The sequence below is a fragment of the Pelobates fuscus genome, chromosome 3 (assembly GCF_036172605.1).
Source record: "Pelobates fuscus isolate aPelFus1 chromosome 3, aPelFus1.pri, whole genome shotgun sequence".
NCBI classification, from domain to species: Eukaryota; Metazoa; Chordata; class Amphibia; order Anura; family Pelobatidae; genus Pelobates; species Pelobates fuscus.
In genome coordinates, this window is record NC_086319.1 from 52,440,159 (window position 1) to 52,457,439 (window position 17,281).

Sequence of the window (17,281 nt, forward strand, 5' to 3'; positions counted from 1 at the left end):
ACCTTTTGCCTTCACGAGCCCCTTTGGCCAGTGGGGATTATCCCGGTTCTCACTGGGTCGACTTAGCTCGGCACACACTCAGTCTGAATCGATTAAAACCAAAATGGCCGTCATGTCGGACCTGCATCACAGCAACACAAGCCCGGAATGCTGATAGTGGAGAGATCTCTTCCTAAAAAGATTAGATGCAATCTGCCAGAGGTTCTAGCTACGAATTGAGAGCAGATCCCTCAAACTCACTCCTTCTGTTGTAGAAACGACCCGGAGTGATATTCCAACTGCCCGTTCCTCTTCTGTGCTGGCAGCACAACTCTAGAAATCTCCACTTTGCCGTACAAATACCCGGAGGCTCTCCTGGATGCCAGTGTGCCTGCAGGCCCACGATCCCGCCGCCTTGATACGGGGATTCCATGAACATAAGGTACGGGCTCCCATTCAGGCCTGGGGCCGAAAATATGCGGCAAGGCTGTCCTATAGATTGGGAAGCAATCGGCAGTGGGATATTCAGATACACATACCACCTACCAAACCTAATGTCAAAGAGAACGGATTCTGATCCTGATATGAGGAAGAACTTTCCACCGTAGTCCATCCGCTGCATTGGGTGAACAGAACTGTTTGCTACCTCATGTTTGCAGGTTTTTGTTTGTTACATAAGTTTTTTTTACTTTTTGTTGCCTTACTATATTACTCAAGACCCAGTAGCACCAATTTGTTAGTGAGTCTTTGGCACTCAGATACAGCCTGTAGATTATGAGTGTGTGCAGCACACATCATCTAGAGCCTGATCACCTATCATATATAGGACCATTTTATTTAATTCCTGACTCTCATGGAGTAAATAAAATAGAATGAACTTTATTTACATACAAGTTAGATAAAACAAATACAAATGAACAACACAACATGTTTCAACATATATAGGTCTTCCTCAGGTGTAATCTAAACACACACTGCTAGTGCAGACATATACACCCCACATAATAAGCTCTATTAAGCACAGGTGTCTGAATTGTCCAAAACACAATCCCTATCCATACAGGGTCTTAATCGGATGTGTGTCGCCGCCACTATAATGACGCTGCTTCCGGTTTCGGCCATAATCCAGTCACTTATGCCTTCTCCAACATGGTTGCATATGCGGTTTACAGTCATCTTGTGTTAGCTAAGCTATACAGGATCTTTGTCTTTTTCGTCACTGCGGCACGCACACCCGTTTTGCTATTTATTTAATTTTGAACAGTTTTTATCTAATGCTCTTATATAGAGCACTTTAAATTTACAGTAGACATGAATGTAGGTTTACATGAAAAAAAAAATTCTGTTTGGATCAGATAATTTTTTTTCAAATAGAAAAACAGAACATTACACAATTATGCTATACATTACCATTATAGAGAGTGTAGAATATACTCGCATTCTTTTAGATTTTAGCATTCTTTATTAACAAGTGCTTACTGTATTTGGTAATAAAAGTAGTGGGCAGTGTAATAAAAACCACGTGTGGCAAAACATGGCCGTACAATAAATAGCATGTGCACAATTATTCAGAACCTGAGGTGCATCGAATTATATTACAAGCTCCAGATAGAAAATTTGCGCTATGATGATGTAGTCCAGAGAGAGGAATCTATAAATGACCAATACGGTCAATCAGTGAACCTTGCAATATATAGTCTGTACATGACACAATTCTGGGTAAAAATAGTGTTCCTTTTTTGGGGTGGGGGGGGAGTAGATTTAGGCTCCCCATTATAAAAGTTACTTTTTTACACTCAGAAGGTCTTCTCGCTGCAGCTATGCTTCACCCCAGGAAAATCATTACTGAGCATTTTGGGGCCAATCAAATATTTCTCATAGAGAAAGTGAGTGAGCAGGAACCCTCCTGGCTGTCAAATATACTAAAGTAATTTATTAAAGTGCTTTGTAGTACTCTAGGCGACTGAAGTGTTGCTTTAATATAATCATTCATTAAAGTCTGATTTACACCTCTATATACTCCCTCCTGCCGTGCACTTCTGTAATGGATGCAGAGACCCGGCTAGGTGCAATGAAATATACATTAAGAAGGACTGAGAATAAGTTTTATTTCAATCAATTCTGTGGGCAAATGCAAATGTGATTGCTGTTTAATTTACTTCTTTTATTTTGTTTGGAAAAATAATGGCCCTATTGTTTTTGTGAACCAAATTAGAATAAAAAGTCTGGCAAAACTAGCCGGTTCGTGCGGCTATTCTACATTTAGTAGCTAATTCACTCTTTACTAAACACTAACCCGAAACATCATTAGAACGATTTATTCACAGTCTGTTAATTAGATTGATATCACAGACGCTTGCAGCTTGGAAGCAATGTAGAGTGATTATGTATATTTATGTATTTATTTTAACAAATTATTTTACCAGGAATGGTGCCTAATTCTCTCATCTGCGCGTATGTTGTTCTAGATTACACCGCATTGCAAGCTTACATTTTCAACACATTTATAAAGAGTGGAAACAAGCTGTTTGCATTTTAAAGACATCACTATTTCCAGTTAATTTTATCGTCCTTAAACAGGAGGCATTTTTAGGAGGTAGTTTCTATATGTGGAGCTCTGTATGAGGAGGAGGTTTGACCCATTTTCTGCTATACAATATGGAAAAGTGATTATAGTGCCAGACGTGAAGCGGAGCTTGTAGGAGGTGTTGGGAGATGAAACTAGAATGCTGTTTGGGTAGCACAAGAGCTTTCTTCAGTGCTCAGTGCTTGATAACTTCGTACCACCTAAATTTTATAACATGAGAGATTCATTTTTTTTAGGACCCAAATGATGGTGTTAGCTTGGGATATATCTTGCAGCAATCCCAGATTCAGCAGGGCAGGCCTGAATTTGGACCAATGTCTTAGGTTCACTCTTTGTTGGAACAATTGATAAAGCCCCCAAAAAGCATAAATTGAGAACACCATTAACATGTACCGTTAGTGCATTTAACCTATATGCAAATCTTTCATAAGTTCTCTGTGCATGAACTACCTCAAATAGTACTGACGTGGCTGAAATTTAAAAATTTTCTGCAGGTTAACATCTTTTATTGGCAGATCTGTCCCTCATCTTGTCACTGGTATTTCCTTGTGACTAGCCAAAGTTGGGGGCTGAAAAGACAAAGGCAAGATATCTGCAGCTTTTATAAGTTATCTTTAGATATACCGTCAATGAAAAAATGAAAAATGCATATAATAATATATCACTGTTTAGTAGATATACCCACAATGAAAACATGCATGCATTTATAAAAGCTGATAAAAGCTGCCGATCTCTTGTCTACAGTCTTTTCAGCCCCCACCTTTGATATTATATCATTTGGGCAGTGAAGTGTCCCTTTAACAATACGTTTCTACAAAAGATCTTCCCATAATTAATTCTTCAATGCCATGGTGGGAAAACAATGTTTATTTATTCTTAGCAGCTTCCTTAGACCTGAAGAATATGATGTGTCTGTTAAAAACCAATAGGGATCTACTAAAATGAATTGGGGACCCATGTTTGGGTTATAAGCCACTGTTTTAATGTATGCTGTCTTGGAGATTGGGAGGTATGGCTACTGGAAGGGGTGTGGAAATTATCTGTGGGCAAAGACAGACAAACCTAGGGCTAGGGATAGACACTCAAGAGATTTAGGGAGACACGGAGGAGGGAGTCATAAGCAGACTATAGGAAGAGACACAGAGTTGCGTGGTTGGGGCAGTGTATAAAGGGAGTGTATATAATGTATGTTATTTACAATTATAATGCTAAGTCAGCCGTTCGTGCAAGCAGAACATAATGGAAATTACTTTTAGCTCTTTTTAGGGATGTTTGAGAATAACATTAAGAGCATTTAGAATATTTCTCATAATGGTCTGCCAACTTCACTGCTTGACTGAGCATCAAAGGAATGTTATGAAAGGTGCCACTGGGTACCTGAAGGTCTTAGGCCATTGTGATGCCTAGTCACAATGATACTCAGAAGCACTACCACATGATGCAGGGGTTCTTGAATAGATCTCTGTCAAGGATGTATTTGCACTGTAAGTTATTGGGAGTTAGCTGGGGCAGTGGGACACGATGTGTAATTTCATGACTGTCTAGGAAATGCTGGGGAGATTACACCGGTTTCCAAACTAATCAGAGGATAACTACATCTATAATTAGGGCAGAATATATAAAAACATGAAGAATATTGTTCTAATTAGTAGTTCTATGAAAAAGAGAATGCCATACTACATAAACTTTAACAGTTCTATAAATAGTTTTTCAATTAGGTGGGCCAACCAGCCTTTCGAATGCAGAGATTCATTTGGAGGGATATTTTTCTAATTAATTAAGCAAAGGGATAAAGTTGGGCACATTTCATGGGGAGCCATGAGTTGGGGGTATGGCGGAGATGGATTAATTATGGATATTGCTTGGGGAGATTCATTTAGGGAGGTAAGACTGGAAATAAATAATTATTGGGAAAACATGAATAGTTTTTTGCTGCATTTATTATTATTATTGCCATTTATATAGCGCCAACAGATTTTGGCACCAAAAGAAATATACAGTATGATAACACTGGGAGAGGTTAATTTAGTTAATTTAATATTATTTTGAGCAACACAGGAAGTGGATTATGATCTGTAACAGGTTTGTGAGGTGCATTGTATGTTTGTGACCTCAGAACGTGTGTTTTTGGGTGGACAGGGTTAGCACTTTGTACTTGGACCTTTACATAGTTACATAGCTGAGAAGAGACTTGCGTCCATCAAGTTCAGCCTTCTTCACATATGGTTTTTCTGTTGATCCAAAAGAAGGCAAAAAAAACCCAGTCTGAAGCACTTCCAATTTTGCATCAAACTAGGAAAAATTTCCTTCTTGACCCCAAAATAGCAGTCAGATATCTCCTTGGATCAAGCAGCTATTACCGCACTAATTAGAAATAATATCCCTGTATGTTATGTTTTTGCAAGTATTTATCCAATTGCATTTTAAACATCTGTATGGACTCTGATAAACCCACCTCGTCAGGACGAGAATTCCATATCCTTATTGTTCTTACTGTAAAAAAAAGATATTTTCTTTGCTTTAGATGAAATCTCCTTTCTTCCAGCCTAAATGCGTGACCTCGTGTCCTATGTATAGCCCTGCTTATGAACAGATTTGCAGATAATGGTTTGTACTGGCCCCGAATATATTTGTATAATGATATCATATTCCTTTTTGAGGCGCCGTTTTTTCCAAACTAAAGAGATTTACATTTTTAAACCTTTCTTCGTAACTAAAATTCTCCATTCCTTTTATCAATTTTCTAGCTCATCTCTACACTTTTTCCAGTGCTCTAGGACTCAGCAAAATTGCCTGTGGCCAGCTCCTTGATAGATGCACTTTATTTAATTTACCTGTTTATTCAGAGTGATATTCAAGTATCTATATACGCTAATCTAGGTCATGGATGCATGCATTGTCCATTCATAGAACATACGTTTCCGACCAACGGCCATCTATTTGAGTAGCATGTTCATGCTGTGCCATACTAAATAATTCATTCTCCGCTTTTGCCGAAGAGCTGGGTACTGCATTTTATTTTGCCAACCTCATACCTCAAATAAACATCTGCAAAGCCATAGAGTAGCCAAAGTATAGACATTCTCCTGGCAGAACCTTCACAGTAATGTATCATAGTTGTGTGAGCTCTCCATAGTGATGCTCTCTTGATGTAAGACATATAGATATTTAAAAACCGTAGGCACATTTTAAATATATTTCTGGCTCAAATCAAGCTGAGTTTTGGTTTTCTTATCCAACTAAATACAATTATGTGAAACACTGATTCTGTAGGAATACATTACCGGTGATTATATTGAAGCTGGAATTAGCCTTGCATTCATTGTGATTCATTTCTGCAGTAGACACTTCTCCTGTAATTAAATCATACCTACCTCTGTTACTCATACCCTTTGATTTACTGCTCTCTGTGTATAGACAATTCATTTTGTTAATAGTCTCTATCACACCTGTCAAAATGTATCTCCTCACTGTTACAGTGAAGCCCCGTAGGCCGCACTGGGGAACGGACAGCTTTAAGATGCAGATGGTTATGGACAAAAATTTATAACAGTGGGTTTCCTTATAAGATCAATCATCTTGAAAAAAATGTTTTACATGGTTTAAAAAAGAGCTACTGTTAATAAAGATTAAAAACATAAAGGATATAAGCTTATATGCATTCATATGGCAGATGGCCTGAATTCGTACTCTACCCTTGATCCTTTGCAATACATCCGACAGTAGATTTAATAGTGCCTCCTCCAAGAAAGACTGTCACTTAACAAATCTTAATTTTCGCACTTCAGTGGATCTTTTAAACATGTTGAAGTGTTCATGAATTGGAATAATTAATATGTATGTGTTATCACATTAACTGTGTGTCATGGCTTCAGCCTCTTAACCACTTGTCAAAGAATGTTCGTATCTCATTTTGGTTTCCCCCATTAAATGTTTTTACCGTTGAAGGGTGATGATTGGTTCTTAGAGCTGTATAAGCGATTAAACATGCTGTCAAACCCAGCATGTTACTTTAACAGTCCACAAATTTTTATTTTTTTTTCAATTCTTTATTTTTGTTGTGCATGTTATACATAGCAATGTCATACGCGACAACAGCGTGTCTAAGAATGTACTTAGGTTGAACAGTGGCAAGAGGAATTGCACATTTTTGTATAATTATAATAAACATCAGCTTGGCTAAACAGTGAAGTAATTAAAGTAAAAATGAAAAGGTAGCTTATCATGACAGTTATAACTGAATATATCCTCGCTAAAATTGCTGTGAGTGTGATTACGCTGCGTCAAGAGCTGCTTAACATGTTTATCTTAGCCTATGGACTGTCACTAATATATCAGGTTAAATGCCCAGCAATACATTCTGAAAACTGCTTAAGCAATAACTGCTCGGTTACATGGTAGGCATTTCACGGTTGGCATTATTTAAGTAGTGAGTGTTTGATTACATGCTAGGCTTACAGGAGTTATTGTAAAGACCTCTGGGGATGAGCCAGCCGCTTGGTGGACACCTAGAGACCTCAAACAAGAGGCATTTAGATCATGCTAAGGTAATTGGGCAACAGGCCTAAATCAAAGCATAACAATTTTAAAGCATAACAATTGGCTTATTAAGTGATGTGTGAGGCTTGGCTGCCCGGTTATGTGCCGCATGGTCATGTGCTTGGCGTCTGGCGAACAGTTAGTTTCCCCTGTAAGGTTATCTCCCGATTTCTAGGCTGGGCGCCGCCAGGTGATGCAGCCAAGTCCATCAGAGCTGTAGCTGAACCGGATCGTAGATTCCCAGGACAATCCGAGCGTCCCCACTGCGTAGGATGCCTCAGCAGGGGTTGCTCTCTGGCGAGATCGCCGCCGTGCTGCCTGCTGCTCGAGGACTTGGCAAGCCACCATCTTAGGTGGGTTCAGCGTACCCTGGGAGGTGCGTGTTGCGGGCAGAGGGTCCGATGGTCTCTTCTAGCGTGTGGCAGTGTGGTGGGGAGTTAGGGCAGCTGCCGGTTGTGGTGATATTCCGCTTAGTGCCCTGTGCGCCGGGCCAGGTGATAGCTGCAGTCCGACTCATGCTTTGTGCTGCAGGTCCTGTGCACGTGGCCACCACCATCTTAATCGCAGGTCACCAGTCTGCATGATGATGTGACGGTGCCTCAGAGCGTGGCCCCGTGGGGGGGGATCAGGACCGGGTCCGCCGATGGTGCTTGTATGTCCGGCTCCGTCAGGCAGGATAGTGGTGCGGCGGCCGTCCGCTCCACTCACCGCCAGGTGAGGTCCTGCCTGATGCAGTGGGCCCTCTCCTCTGAGGGACTAAAACTCTGGGAGCCAGCCTCTCCCCAGCTCGGGCAGCCCGGTTACAAATCACAAATCATTTTCTTGTAAATGCTGTATATATGAAAAATGCTAAAAAGTTTAGTTTTCTTTTTAGTTTAATCTATGTCCAAACCAGTTGTATTTTCTTCCTTTAACCTCCATTAAGCTAAAGTTGTTTTGGTGACTATAGTGTCCCTTTGAATATATATAATGCATTTCAATTTAAAACTGCACCATACAATTTTCTGAAGAGTGTTTTATGGTAAGAAAATATAACTACAACTGTATAGTTCAGGTGATCTAACTGGAGACACCTAGAATGTGAGTATTCAGATAACTCTGGAGAACGTTTTTTGTTGCCCCAGCCTAAAAACACAGTGTTTTATTTTATTATGGCGCCAGTAATAACTGTGAAAGGTTAATTACATTTTATATTCCACCATATACACCAGTTGTCATAATACACTACCTCCTGTTTCATTGACCATTGGATAGAATTTTGAGTAGATATGTTTTATTACATTTTTGGGTCAGGAGCAAGTCATCCACATTGGACATTCTAAAGAGTGGAAAAAAAGAATGTTTGCATTCCATGCCAAATGCTACAGTTGTTGGTAAATCTACAACACACTATTTCATATTAGCAAATTTTGTGCAGAACACACATTTCTTTGATTTGGACATGTTGATGCAAATGAAAGTGCTTTCTAGCATAACATGGACACTGATCCCCCGCTCTATGTCCACATCTGTTAATGAGGATGAAAGAAAAACCAAGAGTTTAACTATTTCCAATCTTGCTAGAGTGCACCCTTTACATTTACAGTGGACTTTAGAGTCATTCTCTTATCTGGGAACGCTGTGGACCTGCCCCGGGAGGATGCCAACTCCTTCTATCGTACCACCCATAAGGTGACACTGTGGAGTGAAATCCCCAGATGTTAGGATTGGGTGCTTTGTGTTGCCTGTTGGCTACTCCTCTTTTTTTATATAGCCCATATTATGTTCTACCCTAATTTTGGCCACTGTGACTTGTTCTTTAATATTTTTTTTTCCTCTTTCTATCATTTTTTTTTTAATTCCTATTTCAAAACAACACTTGCTTGTTTTTCTTCATTGTCTAAATATGATTCATACTAAATTATATGGTTTATAGATCTTTTTTTTTTTTTAAACTTTTTTAATTCTTTGAAAAGAAAAAATGCTCATCGATAAGTTTATGAAATTTGGAAAACTTTTGGTGGTGGTATTTTGACTCATGTGCTTTTTACTAAACATATTCTGCCAGTGTTACATGCATGTAAAATACAAAATATAATACGTTTATTAACGGTTTGTCCCATTAGAACAGTCTTATACTGCAAACGTGTATTATTGACATGCCATGTCATGGCCTCCGTGGGGCCTGTTCCATATACATTATTTTTTCTGCTGTTTTATCTATCCTATGTTAAGGAAATGAAAGGTCTACGTACATCTCACAGTTTCCCAATAGAATACACTGTAAATATTGCATGAGCTCACTTAACGTCATCTACCCTTCAGAGTTTCTTTAAGGTCGTTCTCTTCTGTACTCCCATTCTACTTTGGACACTGAAATGTGTGCTAGAATGTTTTGAAAAACATTTTATTTTCTTTGCAGGATTCTTTAAAAGATAACTTTCTTTCCAATATACGACCTGGTATTGTTCCCACATTCTATGGAACATGACACCTATACTCTTTAATAAGTGGTACCAACAGCTATAAAGTAATAATCTGAGGCGCTTTCCCTTTGAGAAATAAATATGATAGATTCTCTCTTTAATTACTACATAACTTGTGCTGCTATCCTCCACTTCCCCCCCACCCCAAAGTACACAAAGCTCCAAGTCAAATCTTACAACAATGAGTTAGCGCACATAGTAATAGCTCTACATTTAGAGAGGACACAGATGTAGAAAATAGAAATAAAATAAAAATAAAAAATAATACAATAAAAGATTTATATTTGAAACTTATTAAATTAAAACAATGTCCCAGTATAAATGTACTTTCGGATATATTCAAAGTTCTTGCAAATTGCATTGGAATAAGCTTCTTCTTGATACTCCAACACTCAAAGGGTTACACCCTGTAGGGATAACCTAGAACAAATAGAAACTGGAATGGTATAATAACTTAAGGTGAGATACCTCCACCTGACGCACCCTAAGTGGAACTTTCACCTAGTTAGATATCCAATATATTCAATCCTGGTGGATATCTTTATGGTCCAAATCTAAGGGATAAAACATGCAGAACTTCCAGTGGTGTAGCACTTTATATACAGGGGTTAACACCACTCCCCTATATGTTCTGCTCACCTGGTCCAGGGACTTTAACTGGTCCCACAGTATACTCACGGTGTATTCAGTAAGTAATGAGCCTTCAGTGGTAAAACGGATTTCCTCACTTTATTGATTGCATAAAACAAATTTAAAACAAAATCTTTGTAGCTGGCTTACAGTTCGTAGGGGAATTGCAAAGATCGTGATCAGTTGATCGTCCACCGATACCGCTGTTTGATCCTCTCCCCTGAACGCCAGGAATGTCGGCACCACGTGACTTACGCATTTCACCCTGGGCAGGCTTTCTCAACAGCTATACCCAAACCTGATTGGTGGTTTTGTCTTTATAATACTGGGTCAGATTTCTGTCATTGTTCTTCTGTTTTTTTTGGTTTGTTGTTTTTTTTATAAATTTCCTATTTATGTTCCCTTTACTTTGTTATTCGTTGTAATATATATTTAGTGACAAGCCAACAAGGTAGTTCACAAGGCGTCCTTTCTTTGTGGATTTACCACTACCATGTGATAGAATACCGTAGTTTCTGTAAAATTCTTTATATTCTGAATGCGTGTGATTTGCGAAGCCTTTCTAAAGACTTTCTGTAAAATGAGAACTAATGTTTAAACTATATTTATTGCAAATTCTGTTCAATGTAGAATGTATTATCTATTGCTCTGTTAAAATCTGCAGGAGCTTCCTCTGTGTGATTACTGATTACAGAGCATACAAACTTCTAAAGTAAGTTAACATCTGATTGAAAATAAATCCCACACCACAGGAGGTGTACCTAGGGCTGCATAAACAGAAACAAAATCTATTTAATTTCTAACTAGCAGAGAATTGAGCAGTGAGATCGCAGAGGCATAATGTATACACAAAAACTGCTATAATATCCTCTGCCTGATCTATCTATCTATCTCTCTATCATCCCAGAATTATTTTAATCACATCTCTCTTCCTTCTTTGAAGTGGAAGAAGGCCCTAATAAATTCCCTGAAATATAATAATCAGAATATGCAAATGGAAGAAAGGTTTATTGGCATCTGTGACCTTCTGTTGTTAAAATGAACAAGCACTAAAATAAATACTACCGCACAGAGCTTTCTCCACTTAAGGCAGGAGAGTCAAGACAACATAATTAAAGTGTTCTGTAAATTGCAACTATAAAGCTGATTACTCCCCCTGTCCTGCTCTCTCCTTCGCTCACATGATTATAGTACTCTGCCTTGCACTGCTGGTTTTTAGTGCGACTTTGGAAATGTTGACACATCCCTGGTGCCTTCCTGGAACTATTTTCCGCTTTTTGAAGTATGATAATTGCTTCATCACGTACGCTATAATTCAGTTGAAATATTCTCGTACAATATGGTGATTTATTGCCCTCTTCTAATGAGATGCTAAAGTGGGCATGTCACCAACAGGTAAAGGATGTTTGCATCTTTCAAAGAGAATCAAATATATATGGATATATGATATGATATTTGTTTCAAACAGTCCAGTAGCTAAGATATATATTAAATTGTGTGTTTATAGAGGATAAGGGTTTCCAATAGTAATAAGAATTATTGAGATATGGAACATACTAATGCTTTTTCTTAATATAGAGGGTTAATACAGCTCGTGAGAAGTTTATAAATGTAGCTTTATAAAATACTCGGAATTAATTCAAAGATTTGTTGACGTAATGTGATTTATATTGTTACCGAGTAAACTAGCAGAAGCCAAACACAGAGAGATGGATGCAAGTCTTCAGGAAGTAAGAAGTCTTTATTAACATACCGATCGGGCCTCAGATGAACTAACGTTCCAAACAGATCTGAGAGACCAACACATGGTGTACATTCCTTATATAGCACTATAACTCCTCCCATTAATAGCTACACCCACATATACCTTTAACCAATCAATGAGCAGAATATAGACTTGTACATCTGGCCAAACCACATGGCCCATCCAAGACAAAGGGAATAAGTGCAATTTCAGTTCCTGCATTCCTGCACATGCTCAGTACATTGATGACAGTATCCTAGCTATGTGTAGCGAACTAACTGACACAATATACACATATGCCACATGGAAATCTTGGCCTACTAAATTTACATTCACCGAAATTCCACCACAATATATCTTGGTTTTTTTTTTGTTTTTTGTTTTTTTTCAATACTTTATTTTTGCGTGAACGTCCTGTTACAACAATACCTTACGACAAGTGGTATACATAGAGACATTAACGTAGGTAATAACCGTAATTCTGTTACGTTACACATAGTCCCATCATCGGTTAACCGTGTTAAGTCAGACATGCAACAGATACATTACACTTTATTTTGTTTTTTGTGAATATTTGTGCGAACCAGCGGTGTGCAGCTAGTGTCCAGTTGTCTACGCTTGTGAAGCTATCGTGGTTTATTTAATGCCAACATTCGGTTGGGACAGGTGACTCCAATCCCTTTGAAGGTGGACCTGGTCCTGCCAGGAGTTATGTCGACCGTATGCATGGAATTGGGCCTGTGCCCTGTGTCCGAAGTTGAAGAGTGTATAAAAAGAGGAGAAGGAGGCTAAGGAGCCTGAGAATTTATAGAGTAGAGAGGGAGTGAAGGGGGAGAAAGAGAAGAAGAGAGATAAGAGGATGGGGAGGGGGTGCGTCATTCCCGTATAGTGCCGGCGCGTCCGGCGGCCTCCTTCCACTACTAACTGGCCGGGCGTTAAGTTGTGTCCTGAAAAAGAACACAGCATGTCCAGGGTGCCCATATTTTTTCAAATTTGGACATGGAACCTCGCACCCTGGCCGTCAATTTATCCATTAGGTATACGTCTTTCAGGTTAGCTATCACCTTCTGCATGGGAGGCATATCTAGTTTTAGCCATGTCTGTGCTAGGGATCTCCGCGCAGCCAATGTTATTTTGTGTATTAATTTTAGTTCTCTAGGGGTCCAGTCATCTAATGGCCTATTTAGTAAATACGTCCATGGGTTTAGCTCGGGAGCTCTGTGGAATATCGTATTCAGTAAATCGAGGATTTTCGACCAGAATGTTTTCACTAAGGGGCATTCCCACCACATGTGGAGGTATGTGCCTCTTTGGCCGCATCCCCTCCAGCAGTCAGCTGTCGGCGTTTGGTGCATGTGAAAGAGTTTGACTGGGGTGGTGTACCACCGAAACATGGTTTTATAGGATTGCTCCTGAAGGGATACACAAATGGACACTGCATTGTTTGCCTCCCATATATCCCTCCAGTCCTCTCCCTCCAGGACCTCTCCTAATTCCCTTTCCCAAGTCTCTGTGTAGGTTAACGTACCCCATTCCTTAGTTTCCGAGCAAATGTGTGCGTAGAGCAAGGTGATAAGTCCGGTCGGCATGGTTTCATTAAGGCACATTTTCTCAAAAGATGTCAACCGAGCTTTCCCTGCTTTTTGAATGTGCGGGTGTCGTACATAATCTCTGAGTTGTAGGTATCGAAAGAAGTCCCTAGGGGTAAGATGGGTCGTTCGTTTCAGTTGTTCGAATGTGACTATACTATTGTTCTCAAACATGTGGCAGATCCTTTGCAACCCTAATTTCTCCATGTTTGCGAACTCTCTCACCGCCATTCCCGGGGGAAAAGCCCTGTTTCGTAATAGCGGGGTGAGTGGGGATGGGGTGGTCGCTAAGTTGTATTTGGGTGCAGAGGCGTCCCAAATTCTCAGGGAGTTTAGATATCTTGGGGTTTTTGAATGGAGGTGTTACATGGTTTGGAAAGGGATCACCTCTCTCCTATCCATCTAGATTGTAAGTTTCCACGTGAATAGAGTTCTAAACTCCTCCTGTATTTGTTTGTCATATTTTGTATTATACGTTTGTCTGTTTACGTGTACCCAGGACAGTGCTGCGAAATGTGTAGGCGCATTAATAATATGTGTGAGAGGGTTGATAAAATATATCCTTGGCAATGACCCTGCTACCCAAAATAAAAAGATTCAAAAAATGCGCAACAGATTGGAAAATGGAATGATAATGTTGATAAATATTATCAGTACAACAGACAGAAGTATATTTGTAAATTAATTATTAATAAGGTGAAATCTGGTGAATCATTTTAATCATTGTTAAAGGGAAAATACCGTGCCAAATATGTCAGTCACATTTTATTTTAAGTGTATTTTGCCAGCCAAGAGTTGGTGTATATTAAATACTTACTGGTACACATCCAGTGCAGACAAATCAAACTACCCTGAATCCCCCTTTCCTCCTCCCCCCAAAAAAATATCTTCCAAAATATTGAAGTATGGTTATTGAGACTGCATCTGTTGCCATCTATCGGGGCGGCCCTCTTAGGTCAGCAGAAGTGGCCCAGTGGGAATCTTCTCCCTGGGTCCAGTAGCTCCTTTAATCTTCCAGTTTCTCACTGCTCCCTTGTGCACTGTTTAGTGATGCCAGGGCAGGGTGCGCGAGGGAGCAGTGAAAAGCAGGAAGATTGCCGAAGCCACTGGACCCAGGGAGATGATTCCCACTGGACACAGGATTGCTCTTTCTCGATAGTCCAGTTAAGAAGGTGCCTACTCTGCATTCGTAATAAGCCTTAAGGTTGCCAGTCATCCACCTTCTGGGCCCCCTGTGCAAACCATTGGCCCACTACTCTTGGTGCCCCCCACCCTACGCACCCGCCCAGAATCAGCCCTGTGCTCGACACGATATTAGGATGTGGAAAAAATACTATCTCTTTGATACCTGCTTGGTCTTTGTTTGAATAAGTGATATTTCTTTTTAAAATGTTTTTAAAATTGTTACCCCTACAGCCCAATATAGGCAATTAGATGCACTTTACAGACATTTGCATATATAGATATATATACACTACAAAAGAATACACACAGTGGATATGTTATATATAATTTATTTTATTACTATTTAAAATACATTGACGACAGCTTTGGGCATGACAATATCTCCTTAAACTGCCTATGTTTTAAAATGTATATAACTAGTTTAGTGATGTTTAAGATCCTGATTTATTAATATTCCTAATTTTCCTTTAACAGAAGAGTTCAAGGGCTCCACTGTAGTTGAATTAATGAAGAAAGAAGGTACCACATTAGGGCTCACAGTATCAGGTGGGATTGACAAGGATGGGAAGCCGAGAGTATCAAATCTACGTCAAGGAGGAATCGCTGCTAGGTAATACTATCGAAATTGCTTTTAGATATAAGCCCTAATGCGAAATGCTTCGGGGTTTATCTGAGGCTTTAGGCTATTGCACACAAACCTACCTAGCAAAATGTAATTACATGGAGCTATAGGTCAAATAGAAGCAAAGTAAGCATGTAAGAATATGTGTGTGTTATTTGGGTCTATTCACTAAACAGGAAATTATGCAAGACTGAAAGAAATTGCAATTTATTTTCTGCCAAATAGTTGATTTTCCAGCTCAGCTATTTTGACCTAAACTTTGTAGTCCTCTTGCCTTTTTCTACAATTTCTCATTTAGTGAATAACTTTCATTATGTTTTGTTGTACTTGTTCCTAATGTGTTTCCCGCATTCATATTCTAATGTTAAAATAACATTTAGCGAAATACTTCCAAAACTCTAATCAAAAACATTTTGCAATGTAGTTTTGTGAACGGGATTTATTTACCGTGAAATCAAAATGAAAAAAGCACTGATCATCGCTAAATGTAAATTTGCATAGAATAATAAAAATAGTGTTCTAAATGGAATGGCAGTGCTGTGTATTGACACGTTCCAGGCGTTTTTAGACTAGAGAGGCCACCATCCCACCAAGAGCTAGCTGGTTGCAGATAGTTGGAAATATATCTCATGTGCTGAAGAACTGAGGTTTTTTACCCCTACAGTAGTTTTAGAACAGTAAATCTTCTGTATTTGTCTTCCAATTGCAGATACGGGTGTATGTCTGTATATGTACCATCATTCTTCTGGATATTTTTTTGTTCTTTCTATTTTCTTCTCTGTTTTCCGTAACAAAATATTTCAGCTGATATACTTAACATCGTAGAGATTATTGCTGGAGAGAAATTAAAGGACCACTATAGTGCCAGGAAAACATACTCATTTTCCTGGCACTATAGTGCCCTGAGGGTGCCCCCACCCTCAGGGTCCCCCTCCCGCCGGGCTCTAGGGGGAGGAAGGGGTTAAACTTACCTCTTTCTCCAGCGCCGGGCGGGGAACTCTCCTCCTCCATAGCGACGTCATCGGCTGAATGCGCATGCGCGGCAGGAGCTGCGCGCGCATTCAGCCAGTCCATAGGAAAGCATTCTCAATGCTTTCCTATGGACGGCAGCGTCTTCTCACTGTGAAAATCACAGTGGGAAGCGCCTCTAGCGGCTGTCAATGAGACAGCCACTAGAGGCTGGATTAACCCTATTATAAACATTTATTTATCTTTCTTAAAGGACCACTATAATAGGCACCCAGACCACTTCAGCTTAATGAAGTGGTCTGGGTGCCAGGTCCAGCTAGGATTAACCCTTTCTTCTATAAACATAGCAGTTTCTTAGGTTTACTTCTGGATTTATTTCTCTTTCTTAAAGGACCACTATAGGCACCCAGACCACTTCAGCTTAATGGAGTGGTCTGGGTGCCAGGTCCAGCTAGGATTAACCCTTTCTTCTATAAACATAGCAGTTTCAGAGAAACTGCTATGTTTATAGAAGAAAGGGTTAATCCTAGCTGGACCTGGCACCCAGACCACTTCATTAAGCTGAAGTGGTCTGGGTGTAATGAAGTGGTCTGGGTGCCAGGTCCAGCTAGGATTAACCCTTTCTTCTATAAACATAGCAGTTTCAGAGAAACTGCTATGTTTATAGAAGAAAGGGTTAATCCTAGCTGGACCTGGCACCCAGACCACTTCATTAAGCTGAAGTGGTCTGGGTGCCTATAGTGGCCCTTTAACCCCTTAAGGACACATGACGTGTGAGACACGTCATGATTCCCTTTTATTCCAGAAGTTTGGTCCTTAAGGGGTTAAGAAAGAGAAATAAATCCAGAAGTAAACCTAAGATATGAAAATAAATTCAGGAGTGAATGCAGTAAAGGAAAATAAAAGCAGGAGAGAATTGAAAAAAGGGAAATAAATGCTGGGGAGAACTGAAGAAACGGAAATTAAGTTAGG

At 39.6% G+C, this 17,281-nt stretch overlaps 1 protein-coding gene across 11 annotated transcripts in view; it reads left to right on the forward strand.

The window, feature by feature from the left end:
* Positions 1 to 17,281, forward strand: part of GRIP1 (glutamate receptor interacting protein 1) — a 509,652-nt gene that overhangs the window by 347,646 nt on the left and 144,725 nt on the right. For all 11 annotated transcript variants that reach the window (XM_063447052.1, XM_063447047.1, XM_063447049.1 and 8 more), the window contains exon 3: positions 15,193 to 15,328. In XM_063447052.1, the coding sequence (XP_063303122.1) occupies positions 15,193 to 15,328 (136 nt within the window). The remainder of the gene's footprint in view (positions 1 to 15,192; positions 15,329 to 17,281) is intronic.